The following is a 21,654-nucleotide window of genomic DNA, read 5'->3' as shown; positions in this document are numbered from 1 at the left end:
TGCTTGAAAAGTAGTCCACGTAAGTCTCCTTGCTGGCCTTGGGATTTTAGATATGAAAACAGCTGCTTTTAAAAGGTCATTGCCCCCATCTGAGGAAGGAGATAAGTATGGGAGAGATAGTCCTTCTGGACCAGACCCATCGAAGCCAGCATTGTGCCTCACAATGGCCAAGCAGCAAACTACAGGAAAACCACCAAGATCACCAATGCAACAAGAATACATGTATCCTGCTGGGGCTTCTAAAAGTCAAGGCAGTCAAGAAATAAGAATCATTTCTTGTTAAAAAGGGGAAGAGAACGGGAGGAGATGGGACATCAGCATTGTTCGGAGTTGTCTCCGCTTCACATGTTGTTTCAAGCCATTTCGCTCTGGCTAAGAGCAAAGCAGGACCTTGGATGGTGCGGATTCTGGAGTTTGTAGCCACAGAATGGAAAGGTATCTTGTGCAAATTGACCTCAGCCTCCAACAAGAAAAAGTCTTTCTGCCATTGCTGTTTATCATTTTCCTCTTTTTGGGTGAATTTCCATTTTAAGAGACCATTCCATTGACTGTAAGAAAAGTTCTGGGGCCAGAGCATTCATCCTTAAGCTATCCAAACTGTGGGGTTGGCAGGTATATTTTTCCCAGGGACTTGTAGCCAATCCACTACTTTAAATGGCATTGATCCAGAACAATGTTCCTCAAGCGCAGGGGGGAAATAGACCTTGACATTTGGGAGTTGTAGTTACTGGGATTTATAGTTCACCTGCAATCAAAGAGCATTCTGAACCCTATGAATGACAGAATTGGGGCAAACTTCCCACACAGAGCCCCCCATGACCAACTTAAGGCCATCCAGTCCAACTCCCTTCACCAGGGCAAGAAAACGTAATTAAAGCCCTCCAGTCATAGGTAAAGGTAGTCCTCACATTAAGTCCAGTCATGTCTGACTCTGGGGTGTGGTGCTCATCTCCATTTCTAAGCCGAAGAGCCAGCGTTGTCCGTAGACACCTCCAAGGTCATGTGGCCGGCATGACTGCATGGAGCACCGTTACTTTCCCGCCAGAGCGGTACCTACTGATCTACTCATATTTGCATGTTTTCGAACTGCTAGGTTGGCAGAAGCTAGGGCTGACAGCGGAAGCTCACGCCGCTCCCCGGAATCGAACCTGCGACCTTTCGATCAACAAGCTCAGCAGCTCAGTGTTTTAACCCACTGCGCCACCGGGGGCTAGATATAGTTATATATATGATTCACAGAGAGAGAGAGATATAGTATCATAGATTTGAAAGGGACTCCTAAAGAAGGACAATTATATGTTGAATGTTCCAGAGTAGGCAAACCAGACAATCTTCACATCAACACTGGCAAAGAAACAGCAAGAAATACTGTTTACCCAACAAGCATAAAGAAATTACATATATTAGAAACCAACACTTTCTCATTACTGGGCCGCAGCAACGTGTGGCATGGGACGGGTAATGAGTAATAAATATAAATAAATTGGTCTGATCCAGTGCTGGCTGAGGGCCCTTCAACACTGCCATATAATCCAGTTCAAAGCTGATATTTTGTACAGTTGTGTAGAAGGGGCCTGAGATGCTCACTCTTACTGTCTTCAGAGTTTTTGGTACCAGAACCTCATGGTTGGCTTTAAGGTGAAAGAAACTAAATTCCTCCTTTTTCTCATTACATCGCTGTCTAGAGTTTCATTCAGGAAAAAAAAACATTCAGTGTAAAAAACCCTGATTAAGTAGGCCTAACTAATGTGAGATATTTATGCTGATACATCTAGAAGCATTCTCTCCTGACGTTTCGCCTGCATCTATGGCAGGCATCCTCAGAGGTTGTGAGGTCTGTTGGAAACTAGGAAAATTGGGTTTATATATCTGTGGAAGGTCCAGGGTGGGACAAAGAACTCTTGTCTGTTGGAGGTAGGTGTGAATGTTGCAACTGGCCACCTTGATTAGTATTGAATGGCCTTGCAGCTTCAAAGCCCTGCTTCTTTCCATTTTTTGAGTGTTGCTTGTTATTTACTGACCTGATTTTAAGAGTTTTTTTTAAAAAAATACTGGTCGCCAGAAATGCTGGACCATTCTAACAACCATGTCAGACTACACAGAGAAGTCAATGAAATCCACAAGAGTGTGGACAATTTCAACAGAAAGGAGGAAACCATGAAAATGAACAAAATCTGGCTACCAGTATTTTTTTTAAAGATCAATACTAAAAAAATAACAACAGGGGAACTCAAGACAGGAAACAATCAGGGCCAGCTTACACCTTCCAACAAAGGATTCCCCAGACAGGAATCAGCCAGAGTTTGAAGCTGCAAGGCCATTCAATGCTAATCAAGGTGGCCAGGGGAATGCCGTGGATGTGGCGTACCTGGATTTCAGTAAGGCCTTCGACAAGGTCCCCCATGACTTTCTGGCAAACAAACTAGTCCAATGTGGGCTAGGCAAAACTATGGTGAGGTGGATCTGTAATTGGTTAAATGGACGAACCCAGAGGGTGCTCACCAATGCTTCCTCTTCATCTTGGAAAGAAGTGACAAGTGGAGTGTCGCAGGGTTCCGTCCTGGGCCCGGTCCTGTTCAACATCTTTATTAATGACTTAGATGAAGGGCTAGAAGGCATGATCATCAAGTTTGCAGACGACACCAAATTGGGAGGGATAGCCAATACTCCAGAGGATAGGAGCAGAATTCAAAACGATCTTGACAGATTAGAGAGATGGGCCAAAATTAACAAAATGAAGTTCAACAATGACAAATGCAAGATACTCCACTTTGGCAGGAAAAACGAAATGCAAAGATACAGAATGGGGGACAATGCCTGGCTCGAGAGCAGTACGTGTGAAAAAGATCTTGGAGTCTTTGTGGACAACAAGTTAAACATGAGCCAACAATGTGATGCGGCAGCAAAAAAGCCAATGGGGTTTTGGCCTGCATCTATAGGAGCATAGTGTCTAGATCTAAGGAAGTAATGCTACCCCTCTATTCCGCTTTGGTTAGACCACACCTGGAATATTGTGTCCAATTCTGGACACCACAATTCAAGAGAGATATTGACAAGCTGGAATGTGTCCAGAGGAGGGCGACTAAAATGATCAAGGGTCTGGAGAACAAGCCCTATGAGGAGCGGCTTAAGGAGCTGGGCATGTTTAGCCTGAAGAAGAGAAGGCTGAAAGGAGATATGATAGCCATGTATAAATATGTGAGAGAAAGCCACAGGGAGGAGGGAGCAAGCTTGTTTTCTGCTTCCCTGGAGACTAGGACACGAAACAATGGCTTCAAACTACAAGAAAGGAGATTCCATCTGAACATGAGGAAGAACTTCCTGACTGTGAGAGCCGTTCAGCAGTGGAACTCTCTGCCCCGGAGTGTGGTGGAGGCTCCTTCTTTGGAAGCTTTTAAACAGAGGCTGGATGGCTATCTGTCAGGGGTGATTTGAATGTAACATTCCTGCTTCTTGGCAGGGGGTTGGACTGGATGGCCCATGAGGTCTCTTCCAACTCTTTGGGGAAAAAAATTGCAACATTCACACTTGCCTCCAACAGACAAGAGTTCTTTCATAATCTTGTTTTTTATGTTTATCTACAACCCAGCGTTTGCGCTTTCTTCTTTCACCTTGATTAGAAGGCTCCTAATTTCTTTCTTGTTTCGGCCATCAAAGTGGTGTCATCTGCATATCTAAGGTTGTTAATGTTTCTTCCAGCAATTTTAACCCCAGCCTTGCATTCGTCAAGCCTCGCACATCGCATGATGTGTTCTGCATATATGTAGAATAGGTTGGGTGAGAGTATACATCCCTGCCGTATGCCTTTCCTAATTTTGAACCAGTCTGTTGTTCCATGGTCAGTTCTTACTGTTGCTACTTGGTTCTTACTTTACTTACTTACTTACTACTTACTTAGGCGATCCCTCGTTTTCCGAGGATGATTATCTTCCAACATTCTTGTGGGTCTGTATGTGGCTGTGGAGCCCTATTCTTGCTCTGCATCTTCTTCCGCAGTGAGGGCATTGGTTTCCAGGTGGAAGGTGGTCTCGGTCGGGGTTGGCTTGACACGCCTTCCTCTTGGCACGCTTCTCCCTTTCGCCCTCCATTCGTGCCTCCTCAAATTCTGCAGCACTGCTGGTCACAGCTGACCTCCAGCTGGAGCGGTCAAGAGCCAGGGCTTCCCAGTTCTCACTGTCTATGCCAGAGTTTTTAAGGTTGGCTTTGAGCCCGTCTTTAAATCTCTTTTCCTGCCCACCAACATTCCGTTTTCCATTCTTGAGTTCGGAGTAGAGCAACTGCTTTGGGAGACGGTGGTCGGGCATCCGGACAACGTGGCCGGTCCAGCAGAGTTGGTGGCGGAGGACCATCGCTTCAATGCTGGTGGTCTTTGCTTCTTCCAGCACGCTGACATTTGTCCGCCTGTCTTCCCAAGAGATTTGCAGGATTTTCCGGAGGCAGCGGTGATGGAATCGTTCCAGGAGTTGTATGTGACGTCTGTAGAGAGTCCACGTCTCACAGGCGTATCGCAGGATTGGGAGGACAATCGCTTTATAGACAAGCACCTTGGTATCCCTATGGATGTCCCGGTCCTCAAACACTCTCTGCTTCTTTCGGGAAAATGCTGCACTCGCAGAGCTCAGGCGGTGTTGTATTTCGGTGTCGATGTTGACTTTGGTGGAGAGGTGGCTGCCAAGGTAGCGGAAATGATCAACATTTTCTAATGTTACACCATTAAGCTGTATCTCTGGCATTGGGGAGGGGATGGCTTGTGACTGCTGGAACAGCACCTTGGTTTTTTCAATGTTCAATGACAGGCCTCTGCGAAGGTGTTTAGGGTGGCTTGTAGCTCTTCTTCTGAATGCGCACAGATGACGTTGTCATCAGCATACTGGAGTTCTATAACAGATGTTGTTGTGACCTTGGTTTTGGCTTTCAGTCTGCTGAGGTTGAATAGCTTGCCATCTGTCCGATAGATGATTTCCACTCTGGTGGGAAGCTTCCCATCAACAAGGTGAAATATCATAGCGATGAAGATGGAGACTAGAATTGGGGCAATAACACATCCCTGTTTGACACCGGATTCCACCTTAAATGGGTCACTTTGGGAGCCATTGCTGTCCAAAACTGTTGCCATCATGTCATCATGGAGGAGCCTTGGTCCTTATACAGATAGAAGATAGATAGATGTCAAACACCCTGCACTGTGCGGAGTCATGACTTCATCCGGGCGGCAGGGGGCGCTGCGCGGGCGAGGCTGTGGTTCTGGAACTACGCTTCCCGGCATGCCTCTGGCGGCCTGGCGCCGGTGTGGGCGGGGCCGCGGGGGGTCTTATTAGTACAAGCGGAAACAAAAGACCCTTCGACTGGGAGCGGAGAGGCGCCTCGGCCCCGGCCTCCGCAGCACGGCCCCCGACGCCGACGCCTCTTCCTCCTGGGCTCCCCCTTCACGGCTTCCCCTCAGCGGGCCGCATCCCCGGGCTCCCCATGGCGCTCAAGCGGATACAGAAGGTGAGCAAGGCCGCCCGTCAGCCCGCCCGTTGGGAACGGAGAGAGCGTCGAGCTGTGAGGGCCTCCTCCTCCTTCTCGAGGTGGCGCGCGAGCGAGGGGGTTCCTGACGGGGGGGGGGGGGGGAGGCGCAAGATCTCGCGAGAGCCTGTGCCAAGGCCTCCAAGGGAAGGGCCCCCCGCTTGTGTCGCCTTCGCTTTGTCTGTTCAGGTTGGAGCAGCTCTTATCACTCCTATTTGGGGATCTTGGCCTGAGATGTCTCTTGGGAGCCCTTCCACACAGCCATATCATCCAGACTATCAAGGCAGGCGGTCCCACAATATCTGCTTTGAACTGGAATATATGGCATTGTGGATTCAGATCACCCAGTTCAAAGCAGATACTGTGGGATTTCCTGCCTTGATATCCTGGGAGCCCTTCCACACAGCCCTATATCCTATCAAAGCAGAAAAATCCCACATTATCTGAGTGTGGACTGAGATAACATAGCTCAAAACAGATATTGTGGGATTTCATGCCTTGATATCATGGGGGCCCTTCCACACAGCTCTATATCCCAGAACATCAAGGCAGAAAATCCCACAATATCAGCTTTGAATTGGGTTATCTGGGTCCACACTCAGATAATGTGGGATTTTCTGCCTTGATATCCTGCGATATAGGGCTGTGTTGAAGGGCCCTTAGAATATCAAGGCAGGAGGTCCCACAATATCTGCTTTGAACTGGAATATATGGCATTGTGGATTCAGATAACCCAGCTCTAAGCAGATATTGTGGGATTTCCTGCCTTGATATCCTGGGGGCCCTTCCACACAGCCCTATATCCCAGAATATCAAGGCAGAAAAATCCCACATTATCTGAGTGTGGACTGAAATAACCCAACTCAAAACAGATATTGTGGGATTTCCTGCCTTGATATCCTGGGGGCCCTTCCACACAGCCCTATATCCCAGAATATCAAAGCAGAAAAATCCCACATTATCTGAGTGTGGACTGAAATAACCCAGCTCAAAACACATATTGTGGGATTTCATGCCTCAATATTCTGGGGGCCCTTCCACACAGCCCTATATTTCAGAACATCAAGGCAGGAAATCCCACAATATCAGCTTTGAATTGGGTTATCTGGGTCCACACTCAGATAATGTGGGATTTTCTGCCTTGATATTCTGGGGTATAGGGCTGTGTGGAAGGGCACCCAGAATATCAGCTTTGAATTGGGTTATCTGGGTCCACACTCAGATAATGTGGGATTTCCTGCCTTGATGTCCTGGGGGCCCTTCCACACAGCCCTATATCCCAGAATATCAAAGCAGAAAAATCCCACATTATCTGAGTGTGGACTGAAATAACCCAGCTCAAAACACATATTGTGGGATTTCATGCCTCGATATTCTGGGTGCCCTTCCACACAGCCCTATATTTCAGAACATCAAGGCAGAAAATCCCACAATATCAGCTTTGAATTAGGGTCCACACTCAGATAATGTGGGATTTTCTGCCTTGATGTTCTGGGATATAGGGTTGTGTTGATGGACCCTCGGAATATCAAGACAGGAAATCCCACAAGACAGGAAATCAGTTTTGAATTGGGTTATCTGGGTCCACACTCAGATAATGCATGGTTCGTTCGGACAGGTAAGTTGGGCCAGAACCGTTTAGGGCTTTAGAAGCCAAAGCCTATAAAGCCCTCTAAACCCATCAGAAATTTACCATGGAGTTGTGCTGGAAGATCTTGGGCCGCTCCACATGGCCATATAACCCAGACTATCAAGGCAGATAACCCGCAATATCTGCTTTGTACTGGGGGCCCTTCCACACAGCCATATAACCCAGAATATCAAAGCAGAACATCCAAGAATATCTGCTTTTAACTGGGTTATCTGAGCCCACACTCAGATAATGTGGGATTTCCTGCCTTGATATTCTGAGGGCCTTCCACACAGTCCTATATCCCAGGATATCAAAGCAGAAAATCCCACATTATCTGAGTGTGGACCCAGATAACACAGTTCAAAGCAGATATTGTGGGATTTTCCACCTTGATATTCTGAGGACTCTTCACCACAGTCCTATATCCTGGAATATCAAGGCTGAAAATCCCACATTAGTGTTAATGTTTCATTATTATATTGTCCATGTTTTATTTTTAATTGCTTGTATTGTTGTTATTATTGCTTGTATTGTTGTATTTTGGCTCGGCCTCATGTAAGCTGCACCGAGTCCCTTGGGGAGATGGTAGCGGGGTACAAATAAAGTGTTGTTGTTGTTGTCATCTGAGTGTGGACCCAGATAACCCAATTCAAAGCTGATATTGTGGGATTTCCTGCCTTGATATTCTGAGGGCCCTTCCACACAGCCCTATATCCCAGAATATCAAGGCAGAAAATCCCACATTATCTGAGTGTGGACCCAGATAACCCAATTCAAAGGTGATATTGTGGGATTTCCTGCCTTGATATTCTGAGGGTCCATCAACACAGCCCTATATCCCAGGATATCAAGGCAGAAAATCCCACATTATCTGAGTGTGGACCCAGATAACCCAATTCAAAGCTGATATTGTGGGTTTTCCTGCCTTGATATTCTGAGGGCCCTTCCACACAGCCCTATATCCCAGAATATTGGCAGACAATCCCACATTATCTGAGTAAAAAATCATAAAAACAACAGCATAGAAATACATTACATAAGTTGTTAAGCATTGCACGTAGACCCGAAATAATAATCCCGAAGCCGTTCCAATTCCATTCCATTCAATTCACTTCAGAGCTGCATGTTGTCCTGTTCTATTCTCCAAACGCTTGGTTCCATGGCCAGGTTTTAACTTTCTTTCTAAAGGTCAGGAGGGATGGAGGCAATCTGATTTCACTAGGAAGGGAGTTCCACAGCCAAGGGGCCACCACTGAGAAGGCCCTGTCCCATGTCCCCACTAACTGCACCTGTGAAGAAGGTGGGACTGAGAGCAGGGCCTTCCCAGAAGATTATAGCATCCAGGCTGGTTCATAGAGAGGGATATGTTCAGACAGGTAAGCTGGGCCGGAACCACTTAGGATTTTATAGACTAAAGCCAGCACTTTGAATTGTGCTTGGTAGCACATTGGCTGCCGGTGGAGCTGACAAAGCAGGGGGTTGTATGCTCCCTGTACACCATTCCAGTGAGTAATCTGGCTGCCTCCCTTTGGACTACTTGAAGCTTCCAAGCAATCTTCAAAGGCAGCCTCACGTAGAGAGCATTTCAGTAGTCTATTCGAGATGTAACAAGTGTGGACTACCATGGCCAAGTCTGATTTCAAAGGTATGGGTGAAACGGGTGCACAAGTTTTAATTGTGCAAAAGCTCCCCTAGCCACCGCTGAAATCTGAGGTTCTAGGCTCAGCAATGAGTCAAGGAGAACTCCCAAGCTGTGAACCTGTGTCTTCAGAGGGAATGTAACCCTGTCCAGTACAGGCTGTTTCTCTCACAACTACGCTTGTGAATTTCAGCTGAACCTCAGTCCGTTTCTGCTAACCAGTTTTTGTGAGGGGTAGGGTGTGTTTCATTGGTCCACAGCCAAAAAATGTGCCTAGATCCAGCCCATTGGCAGCAATAGGGGCAGGACTTCACAGGCCCCTCTTCCTATCATTTTCAGAGCTATCGGGATGAAAATGGTCACACTTGGAGGGCACATCTACCACTGCTGGCCCAACAAGTTTTGTAAGGTTTGGGTTATCCCCGATAGGTTTAGGAAAGGACGGAAGCAGAACTTGTTGTTTCTTGTTGGTACCATTCTTTAGAATAGTGTTATCATTAACAACAATAACCTTGATGGGGGTTGGGATTAGAGAGAGACAATGAGTTCCGTTGGTTTGGGAAAGCTTCCACAAAACCCCAACAAATGTTGTTATCGTTATTACTAGGTTGCAACAGCCAAATGCTTATTATTATTAGTTGAAATTAAGAAGGCTGAAAGCACAGCGAGAAATATAAATAACAGAGAGAACTCGTTTGCAAAGGAATGAAATTATAATAATTATTATTATTTACAGTATTTATATACCACCTTTCTCACCCCTGGGTACATATTGGTAGTAAGTTTAGGTTGTAGGTACTTGGTAGTTTTCTGAGAATGAGGCTTTACTGTTTGCTGGGATCGTTATTATTAATAATCTTTTAAAAGTTTTTTTCTTAAGGAGGAGAGGGAAGAAAAATATATAAGGAGAGGAGAGAAGAAGCTAAAGGGCGACTCAAGGCTGAGAGCCACTCTAATTTGTTTTTAAATCACACTCACCTATCCAAGAGATGCTCTTTCTTTTCTCCCAAGTCCCCAAATGTGGGCACTCCCACACCTTCACTTTCCAACTCCCAGTCCCACTAAATAAAAAGAATTAAGAAAATAAAGAAAAATCAAAAGGGCTCAATGCTAGAAGCCAAGACAAGCAAAAAGCTAAAGCAGAGCTGTGAGCGAGTGGCAAGGCAAAATAGGCAAGGCATTTGTACTGAAGCAGCAGTTCTCAGAGCCAGGATGCAATTCAACAATGGAGATGCTCACTCCATGAAATAGACACAGTTTGCGTAAGACACGTCACAGCATTCTGGTACTCCAACTGGCCCAACAGCAGGGCTCACAGGGAAACCTGTGCACAAGTCTACACTCAGCTACTTGTGGGAACCATTCTGGAGTATTTGCAAATGCATATACATTAGTCTTGTGCAATCCAGGCAAACAATTATTATTATTATTATTATTATTATTATTATTATTATTTTATTTCTTATCTGCCTCTTCTCATGGCTCGAAGCAGGTTACAACATTGTTAAAACACACACTCATAAGCATTTAAAAACATTTTGTAAAATACACATATTTACATACAATACATATTTATATACACAAACAAAAATTAGACATAAAATTGAAGTTTACAATTTGTTATTAAAATTTGATCCATTTTGGTGTCCCGGATTTTGGTGGGGGTCCCGATTTGTTTTTCGGGAGCCTTTCGAATTTGGGAGGACAGAAATCTGCTTTTGATACGGCAAGCTGAAAGATTTATTTTCCTCCTGGCCCATTGGTGGCAATGAGACAGGGGCTTCCCAGGTTTAAGCAAAGGCTAAAGAAACCCACCCTTCTGCGATCCTTTCCCTTCTGTATTTAGAAGAGACCCAGGTTTAAGGTAAGGGCTTAAGAATCTCTGCTTCCTGTGATCCTTTCCTTTCTGTATTTAGAGGAGACCTGGTTTTAAGGCAAGGGTTTAAGAAATCATCCTTTCTGGGGTCCTTTCCCTTCTAGCGGCTGCCTCCCTCCCTGCACTCCATGTGTATCCAAAAAAATGTAGGGAAGATTATGGTGCCATAACTCTTCCCCATGCCAGGTAAATGGTTGATGAAAGTACAACTTGAGTTCCTACCGTATAGCTCGGGCTTCATGCTTTAGCAAAGCAGACAGGTCCTTTATTACAATGGCTCCCATGCCATTGTAGTAGCATGAGTACAACCCTCCTTAACTCATCACTGACTATTTAAAAAGGGTGTTAAAAGGGAGCTTTCCAACTTGTTTGTTGACCTTTCAAATTGGGTTAAGCAGTTATTTTGATTCTCAATACAGCTTGTGCATTCATTGTTTGGAATGCCACAATCCACAATACTCCAAAATCCTAAATTGTTCACATGAGTGGCTGAGATAGTGACACCTTTATTTTCTGATGGCTCAGTGTTCACAGACTTTGTTTCCTGCAACAACAACAGCAAACAATTAAAAAGATTTTATAAAATTGCTTTTGCGTCCCCTGATAGCACAGCAGGTTAAACTGCTGAGCTGCTGAACATGTTGACCGAAAGGTTGGCAGTTCCAGCCGGGGAGCAGGGTGAACTCCCACTGTTAGGCCCAGCTTCTTCCAACCTAACAGTTTGAAAACATGCAAATGTGAGTAGATCAATAGGTACTGCTTTCTGAAATTTGCTGTAACGGCGCTCCACGTGATCTTGGAGGTGTCTACTGACCATGCCGGCTCTTTGGCTTGGAAATGGAGATGAGCACAACTCCCCAGAGTTGGACACGACTAAACTTAATGTTAAGGAAAACCTTTACCTTTACTTAAAATTTCTTTTAGGTCCCCTGGTAGTTTCATATATAAGCTATATATGGTGGTTTCATATATAAACTATAACCTGGTGGTTTCATATATAAGCTGTAACCTGGTGGTTTCATATATAAGCTGTAACCTGGTGGTTTCATATATAAGCTGTATATGAAACATAGGTAAAATTTGTTTTTAGATTGGATCCCCATCTTCCAAGATTTATGGATATGCAAATTCAGGTGTTCCAAAATCCAAAACTAATCCAAAACACTTCTGGTTCCAAGCATTTCAGTTAAGGAATACTTAATCTGTAGTAATTCCAGATAAGTATGGACATCATGTTGATTGTTCCTCCTGACTGATATGACATACTGTGCTTTGCAATTAAAAAACACAAGTTTCCATATTCATCTGAGTTGTTAAGCGGTCTATGGTTGGTCACAGAAGGAAATCTTGCTTTTTATCATAGAAATGATACATAGATTTAAATATTATATATTTTTGTCCTCATCAGGTGAGTTGTGCTAATGAAAATCTAGAGATCTAGAGAAGATAAGGTTCTTAATAGATTGCCAAAAGAAAAAAATAAGGTAGATGATGCTTGTAAGAGATGCCAGTAGTTAAACACAATATATAGAGAGACCCCGGGGGGGGGGGGGTGAAAATGAGATGTAGACTCAGCATAATTTCAGAAATGATGTTCGACTTGGAATGGGCATGGATAAGTTAAGAATGGTTCATTCAGATGTACTTTGTTCACTGTGAGGAGATCACTGTGGTGGGAGAAGAGAAAGGACAGGTCTTAGCAAATTTCTAGAATTCGCTGTTACAAGATGTAGGGATTACCTATAGTTTTGGTTATATTTTAAAAAGTGAAGTTAGAGAATAACACTGTCAGTAGATACCAGCTGCAATGGTTGTATATTAACCCCAAGAGCAGAAGTAGTATCTCACAGAAGGTGAGTAGGTGGGGAACAAACAGTGCGACAGAACTATTGCCATTATGCCAGCATAAGGCTTTCTAGAAGTATATGGTTCACCATTGTGAGAAATGGGATGGAGGTACTTTTGCTTTGATCTAATGGAGCACTCGTGTTTCTGCATCTGTTCTTATGCTTGTCAACTCTGAAGTACTCCCAGAACATGTTAAATAATACCAGTTCTGGACAATTCTGGAAATGCTTTCTGCCTGCTTTCAAAAACTGTAGTTACTGCTTGGATTTAAAAGGAATGGGCTGCTGCTTTGTCCCAAGTTCTGACCCGTTCATGAGTTAATTTGTTTGCAAATATCATCTTAACTCCATTTTCTGCTAATACCTAAAGTGTCATTTGGGAAATGTTCTTCTTTGCCTTATAACTAAGGGTAAAGGTTCACAGGAGAGGTTTTTCATGGATCCAGAGAACTATTGCAGACATTCAAGGTATTTTAAATCAGATATGTCTAGGATAGTCAGTTTTACCTTCTCAGTCTTTGTTTACTTTTTTGTCTACTGATAATAGAAACTAGAAGACAAACTTTTCAAAAATATACCATATATACTCGAGTATAAGCCGACCTGAATATATGTGAGGTACCTAATTTCACCACAAAAAACTGGGAAACGTATTGACTTGAGTATAAGCTGAGGATGGGAAATGCAGCCGCTAGTGGTAAATTTCAAAATAAAAATAGATACCAATAAAATTACATTAATTGAGGCATCAGTTAAATGTTTTTGAATATTTACGTAAAACTATAAATTAAGATAAAACTGTCCAACTCTGATTAAATCATTATTCTAGCCTTCTTCAATGTAAATGTCCTTATGTAAGCTTCCAATAATCACTATAGTTTATTTTAACTATACATTTTGGGGAAAATTCTGTGTGTGTATATGAATAAGGAAAAGTGGGAAAGACTGGCGCCGGGAGAGAAGAGGAAGATGTGCGCTGCACTGAGAGAGGAGGAGTGGAAGGCATGCGCTGCGTGAGAAAGGAGAGGAAAGGAGGAGAGCTGCGTTGCTGTGCGGAGAGATGAGGGTCCTGGCAGGAAAACGTGCGGCTGAAAGACGCCCTTCTTTCAGCCCTACGCTTTCCCACCAGGACCCTCACCCGAGTATAAGCTGAGGGGGGCTTTTTCAGCCTAAAAAAGGGCTAAACAAACTAGGCCTATACTCAAGTATGTACAGTAATTACTTAACAAAGTGAATTCAATTTTGTTAAAACATGTTGCTGAAATTAACAGTACAATTACTCAAATTATTTTTAAAATGTTGATTTTAAATTTTGAAATGTTTAAGGAAGTATGCTTGGATGTAAATATATTTATTTGGTTTAAGTTCATTTCAGAAGAAAATATAAATAATCACTAGTTTAGTCATGAATGTGGCCCTCTTCAAGGTATTGATACAGAATTTATGTTTCACTGAAACAATGGAACTACTTCTCAGTTGAGACATTCTGGATACGTTTAGATGTCATAATAAGTTAATATTCTAAAGAACGTTGATTTATTGTTCTCAGGCAGTTTGCTGGTCCTCTTGCAAGAGGGAGGGGCTAAACAAATTGTAGAAACTGATGTAGCATGGTGCACAATTCGGGAACTTCGGCTTGTTCTTTCCCCAGGAAACCAGAGCTATAAGCCATGGCTTTTCTTAGCATGCAGTTGGACCAATTTGTCAGCATGTGTGGCTATACTACACGTAAACATTAAGACAAGTAAACCTTTTGTGAACATGACCCTAACCTTGTTTGTGCTGTGTGAAATAAACTACAACTAGAACTATTTCTGAACTCTATATTTCTATCCAGAGGAAGCATGCTTCAAATGTGTAGTCAATGTCGTCATATATGATCAGGGATCAAGATTAGAGTTTCATGTATATCAGTTGCTGTGTTGCAGAAGCTCCTCCGTGGGGATTGGCTTGAGGCTTTGTGAAGCTTCCATGACATTGCGCATTGATGTCTGATACAGCAGTTACTGTAAATGCTATAGCTATACTTAACAAGTCAATATCTGATAAAGTTCTTGTTTAGATAGCTTTTAAAGCAAGCTGAACAAACCGATGAAGGGTAAGTCTGCCTGGTTATAATGGCAGTATGTTTCTTCCAAGTTGAAATGATGTACACTAGTAGCTGGGGAACACAATAGGAAGGGTGATGTACTCAGGCCATTCTAGTGAGCTTCTCTTAAACCTGCACTACTAAAAGTAGTGGCCTGTGGAGACTTTCCAGAAAAGAAACAGTTTATTCAGTCACAAATCTGTTGATGTTCCCTGGTACATTATGAAAATTACTCTTCCAGTCCCCTACATTGGGAGCACAACTTTGAACAACCAGTGAGAACATAATGCTGGGTGTATAGACCTTTGGTCTGGTCTAGCAAGGCTCTTCTTACATGTTGAGGTTTAGTATGAGATCTTTACTATAAACCAAAGAAGAAGCTTGTTAATTTAATTTAATTTAAATTTCAGTGTAAACCTGCATTTTCCAACATTAATCTGTAACCACCTCCTTCTGCTCTTGTCTTTCCCTCTTGTTTTCCCAATTTTCTGTACTAGATCCTAATTTCCTTTTGAAGAAGCACCTATCACTTTTTACTGCATTACTCTGTAAAGCATAATGCACTTTGATGTTGTGATAAAAAATAATAATGTTTAAATTTAAAATCAGCTACTTCTTCAGCAGTCCAGGCAGTTGTTAGGCAAGATTCAAAGAAACATCTATTACTCTAGGCAGGGCCGTAGCCAGAAAAAAATTTCGGGGAGGGTTGAAAATTTGGGGGGAGGGTTGAAAATTTCGGGGGGGGGGGGAGTTGAAACCTGCCTCTTAGCTCACTCTGAAGCAAAGAGCACAGCAGGGGCAGAGCAGCCTTCAATAGCCTGCAGCTCCACCCCTGCCAACTACTTCCACCAAGTCTGGCCTCCTTAATGAGAGCATTCAACACCCCCCCCCCCCCCCCAACTTGGTTGCTTCGCTACATCGGCTATTGCTGCAAGTAATGACAGTGTGAATAAATTGTCAATATTTGCTTGAGATAGTGCTTGCAGTTCTGGAGGGACTCTTAATTTTTTGCGTCTCATAGACTTAGCATGAGGATTTGGTTAACCAGTTAAAATTCATGAGTAAACCAGGTTTATTTTTTTTAACCTGAAAAATTTCGGGCGGGGGGGTTGAACCCCTAACACCCCCCCCCCCTCGCTACAAGTCTGACTCTAGGAAAGGTTTGCCTAAAGGCTACCCAGAGCCTTGCCGATCGTGTGACTAGAAATGCAGTACTTAAGTTTCAGTTTGAAAAACTTTCAGCTATCCTATCCTTCCTTGACATTGTCAAAGGTGATACAGTATAGTTGCCGGAGAAGAAACAAGGACTGTAGTGCCATTGACTGATTTATTAAAGGACAGACGAATAAGAATGAAAACAATCCTATGGAATCTGCAACCTAAATGAGTAGTGGTCGGTCAAATTCTTCCTATCATTCACTTACCTGTTCTTAAGACTGTGGCAACAGCTACTATGTCCACTGAGTTAAAAGAAAGTGGTACCTACCAGACCGAAGGGGGAGGGGAAGGGTTAATACTGGAATTGATATTGGATGGCATCATCAAGTCCAAAACTGAAGCCTGCCTATCTTTATTTAGCCAACATATTATGTAGAGGCTACTCCAGGGCTACAAGTGCTGTTCCAACACTTCTTGTTTGATAACATTTATGTGGTGGATCCTCCCTATTCTAGCATTTCCCTCCTTTCTAAAGGGTTGATTATTGCATAGGAAAGAGTTACTGCATGACCTGGAACTGTTCACATTTATATTCCAGCAATATCGGAAGGATTGGCTATGCATTTGGCTCGAGACAACCCCCTCCAAAACCAAGGTGCTAAGTTTCCTTTTCATCCTTTCCTTATCTGCAGAGCCCCTTTAGACATACAGCAAGTTGTGACTGTAAGCCAGAAAAACTAATGAAGAGTGGAGTAGTAGTAAGTGGTAAAGATTCAAAGGAAAGCTATTAATCTGAATAAAATCCGTTTGGGGAGATAAGCTGAATCACTCTTCTTCATGATTACAGAGTATTGCAAGACTATGCCGATCTCTTCTAATTATAGATGATGTCATGCTTTTAACCTTTATGGCAAAGCTGATATGCTGCTTTCAGGAATGACAAATGGGCCTCCCATTCGGCCTCTGATGCTTTGCCATGATTATGTTCTGAAACTGGAAGTAATAGAATAATTACTGCACACCGTCCTCTTTCCAGCTGTCAGCTGGTGTTTGAGGCTTTACAACACAGTATCTTCAGTTGCTCTGTCAACTAATAAACATAAAGGGGGGATTGAAAAGAAAGAGGAAAGAAAGTGCAACTGGAGAATGAGAAATGTCTTGGGGAGACATGTTCCACACGATGACAGCTCGAGGTGCAACAGTGGGGTTTCTAAAAGTGGACAGCATTTCAGCACATCAGTTTCAATAGCAGGTGTAGTATGGCTTTTGTTGTTGTTTACTCATTCAGTTGTTTCTGAGTCTTCATGACCTTATGGACCAGCCCACGCCAGAGCTCCCCATCAGCCTTGCCACCCCCAGATCCTTTAAGGTCAAGCCAGTCACTTCAAGGATACCATCTATCCATGTTGTCTTTGGTCGGCCCTTTTCCTTTTTCCTTCCATTTTCCCCACCATCATTATCTTCTCCAAGCTTTCCTGCCTTCTCATTACATGGCCAAATTACTTCATCTTTTCGCCTAATATCCTTCCCTCCAGTGAGTAGTCAGGCATTATTTCCTGAAGTATGGACTGGTTGGATCTTCTTGCGGTCCAGGGCACTCTGAGAATTATCCTCTAACACCATTGTTCAAAAGTGTCTATCTTCCTTTGCTCAGCTTTTCTTATGGTCCAGCTCTTGCATCCATAGGTTGTTGTTGTTGTTCATTCGTTCAGTCATTTCCGACTCTTCGTGACTTCATGGACCAGTCCACGCCAGAGCTCCCTATCGGTCGTCATCACCCCCAGCTCCTCCAAGGTCAATCCAGTCACTTCAAGGGTCCCATCCATAGGTTACTATGGGGAATACCATTGCTTTAACTATGTGGACCTTTGTTGCCAGTGTGATGTCTTTGCTCTTCACTATTCTATCGAGATTGGTCATTGCTCTCCTCCCAAGAAGAAAATGTCTTCTGATTTCCTGGCTGCAGTCTGCGTCTGCAGTAATCTTTGCACCTAGAAATTCAAAGTCCGTCACTGCCTCCAGTGACAGACTCCCTCTATTTGCCAGTTATCAATAAATCTTGTTGCCATAATCTTGGATATTTTAATCTTTAACTGCAACCTATCTTTTGCACTTTCTTCTTTCACCTTGGTTATAAGGCTCCTCAGCTCCTCCTTGCTTTCAGCCATCAAAGTGGTATCATCTTCATATCTAAGGGTTGTTAATGTTTCTTCCAGCAATTTTAACTCCAGCCTTGGATTCATAAAGCCCCGCACGTCGCATGGTGCATCCTGCATAAAAGTTGAATACATAGGGTAAGAGTATACAGCCCTGCTGTACTCCTTTCCTAATCTTGAACCAGTCGGTTGTTCTGTGGTCTATTCTTACTGTTGCTACTTGGTTGTTATACAGATTCGTACCATGGCTAGGGCTCCTTAAACCCTATGAAACAGATGGCCCCAAAATGCAGTCCTCAGAAAGAAAATTGTGTATTTCATCATTGTTTTCATGCATTCCAAATGATCTTTTCCATGATTGCTGATGAATGCCAGCATGTGAACATTGTGCATTTGAGGTGATTCTGGAGCATGATCTGTGGTGCATTGTCCACTAGCCTCCTGTTTCAGCCATTACCTTGCATAGTCTTTTAAGAGAAGCTGATTAACATTATTCAGTGAGGTATTGGCTATGACCATAAGGAAAGTATGAAATAAACAAGCATGTCTCCTCCTGAAAACGCTACTTGTTCACCATCCCTTACTCAGAATTTCAAAATACTCAAAAATCTGAAATTTTCCACATGGATGGCCAAGAGAATGATACCTTTGCTTTCTGATGGTCCATTGGACACAAACGTTTATGCACTTTTAAAAATTATTGTGTATAAGTTTACCCTTCAGGCTATGTGTATAGGGTGTATATGAAACATAGACATTTTATGTTTACATTTGGGTTCCATCTCCAAGATATCTCATGTATGTATATGGAAATAGAAATATTCCAAAATCAGAAATGCTAACCATTTCTGATCTCAAACATTTTGAATAAGGCAGATATTCAATGTTTATTCAATGAATGACTATAGTGGGGCCCTCAAAGTTCAAAACTTCCATTAGGGAGAACAAATAAACACACAGAGTATGGTGCTGTCAAAGCAACGTGAATATTCATGTACGTCTGGATTGCTGTCAGCAACATATGGTGTGAGGGTTTCGGTTATTCTGACGTGAGCTGTCACATATAACACAAAATTGGCTAGTCTCCAATTTCATTTTTATAGTTTTTTTTTTCAGATACACTCCTCATTTTACATGACTGTTGGCTTAATGCCAAAAGCTAGTTGCAATAAAAATTGTGAATTAGGTGATGGATGCAGCAGGGAGTTCTGGCTATGCGAGCATGGCGCAGTGGGCAATATGGGATCTGGGAGATCCATGAACAAATCCTTGTTCAACAGCGTTGTTCAGTGTGTGGCAGTGTGTTTCTAAGGATTGACATGGCAAGTTATGTTAACTGTATCTACTGTCCAGAATCCCTTAGAAGAGTGACATATAACCTTGATTTATAATTGTACCTTGCACTGTGTCTTATTTCCACCTCAGAATCTTTCTTGTGGTCTAGGGGATGTTTGAAAAGAACACTGTTTTATAATAAAGATGTCAAATAAGTGTGAGACAGCTCTTAGGTCACTCGATTTTAAATACAGTATTTCCCCTCCCCTTCCAATATTCACAGAGAATACATTCTAGGACATACAATGGATTCTTGAAACCGTGAACAATAGGTAACCCTATATTTTGATTTTCATTTGAGCCAGATGCATAGCACAGAATCATACTGGAGGACCAAAAGAGACCCACAAACAATGTATTGTGTGAAGAATACAGCATTTGTTTTTGTTGCATGGGTACATTTAACCCTGATACTGAATCTGTGGGTAAGGGGGTTATACTATGCTACGCTAAAGATTTTAATGCTTAAAATGGTAGAGCATGTGTGTTATACATGGAAAGTATGAAAATAACACCAAACAGTTAAAGTATAAACATTTCTCAAACCACAGTTAAGAGGAATTTGCTGCAGGCCAACAATTTAGCATGTGTATGTAAAGGAACCAAATATGACTAACAATATAGTCATGCAAATTAAGTCTGAGGAATTCTGCATTATAAAAATAGCTCGGGGACGTTGTATAGAATATACTGTGCTGAGATGGCTGCTGTGATTAATATTTCTACTAATATGCATGTCAGACTTGAATTGCTTATTGATGAGGAAGGCAACAAAGTTTGGCTGGCTGCTGAGCTTTGATACGGTGTTTTTTGCAGAATTACTGTATTAAAGTAACAGCCTTCTTGTGACTTGAACGAGTATTCACAAAACACTATAAGACTGTATTACTTGTTATCTCTTAAATTGCCTTACATGAGGTAGATTTCCAGAAATTAAAACCCTGAATCTTAAAAGCGTAGACTGCAACAGTAATTTTGATCTATTTAATGATAACGATATATTCAGGAGAGATGTGATTTTGTTCTGTTTTCCGTTGATAAAGAATCTGGCATGGTTTATGCAGCATTGAAACAGTTCTAAATTTGCACCTGGAGTACAGAGGGCCAGGTCACAGTCCCCCAAACTGTTGGAGGGCCGGATTATAATTTGAAAAAAATATGAATGAATTCCTATGCACACTGCACATATCTTATTTGTAGTGCAAATAAAAACACTTTAAAACAATACAATAATTAAAATGAAAAACAATTTTAGAAAATATATATTTACTTATAATTTTAATAAATATAAGACCTACTTTTGACTGATGAGATAGGGTTGTTGTTGTTGTTGTGTGCTTTCAAGTCATTTCAAACTTAGGTTGACCCTGAGTGAGGGGCAGGTAAATGACCTTGGAGGGCCGTATCTGGCCCCTCGGCCTTAGTTTGAGGACCCCTGATCTAGAGCCTTATTTAAATGTATGCTGGTCTCTTCCTCCAAATTTAAGACTAGGATAAAAGCCTCCAAAGAAGGAGTCTCCACCACACTTCAGTAGTGGAACCCTCTGCCTCGGATTGTGGTGGAGGCCTCTTCTTTGGAGTCTTTCAAACAGAGGCTAGATGGCCATCTGTTGGGGGTACTTTGAACGTGATTTTCCTCCTTCTTGGCAGTAGGTTGGACTGGATAGCCTACAAGGTCTCTTCTAACTCAAGGATTCTATGGATCTAAGTTCAGGATAATAGCACTGTCAGTATATTTTTCCACTGGCATCTTTGTACAGTGTTGCATATATTTTCACACACTGTATGAACATGGATTATTGAATTATCGATAAGAACAGGTTAATATGAAATAATGTATACAGGTTCTTTGGAACAAACAATGACTTGATGGAATCTATATAAATAAAAATGTAATGTTAGTTTGTGGGATTAACATAACTCAAAAACCACTGGACGAATTGACACGAAATTTGGACACAATACACCTCTCAAGCCAATGAGTGACCATCACTCATAAAACACTGAAAAACGCAGTGGAAGGGACTATAAAAAGCCAAAAAATAAAGAATACATTACAACGCATGCACAAAACCACATATACACATCTATGCACACACAAAACACATAAACACAGACTGGGCCACAGCAACGCATGGCAGGGGACAGCTAGTACAAAATAAAAGAAAGTACAGAGCAATAGTACCCAAACTGGGTGTCTGGAAATCATTGGATTTCAGTTCCCAGAATTGCTGACCAATGATTAGGTCCTTCATAGTGTAAGGAAAAACTGCACCAGTGCTGGGAATTGCTGTAATAAAGTGGTGATTCATACATTGGATACTTGATACTAGGTATAGCTATGCTAATACATGTCCTCTCTGAGGTAAATCCAGCGGGATCCTTCTAAGGATCACTGTGTTGGCATTCAATG

General features: G+C 42.5%; 1 protein-coding gene across 1 annotated transcript in view; it reads left to right on the top strand.

Moving 5' to 3' along the window:
* Nucleotides 1–5,201: 5,201 nt before the first annotated feature.
* Nucleotides 5,202–21,654, top strand: part of UBE2D1 (ubiquitin conjugating enzyme E2 D1) — a 38,662-nt gene continuing 22,209 nt past the window's right edge. The window contains exon 1 of the mRNA XM_060768799.2: nucleotides 5,202–5,490. Within this exon, the coding sequence (XP_060624782.1) occupies nucleotides 5,467–5,490 (24 nt within the window). The 5' untranslated portion in view covers nucleotides 5,202–5,466. The remainder of the gene's footprint in view (nucleotides 5,491–21,654) is intronic.

Source organism: Anolis sagrei, chromosome 3 (genome assembly GCF_037176765.1).
Source record: "Anolis sagrei isolate rAnoSag1 chromosome 3, rAnoSag1.mat, whole genome shotgun sequence".
Classification (NCBI taxonomy): Eukaryota; Metazoa; Chordata; class Lepidosauria; order Squamata; family Dactyloidae; genus Anolis; species Anolis sagrei.
Note: the sequence above shows the minus strand (reverse complement) of the source record. Positions and strands in the feature narration are given on the sequence as shown.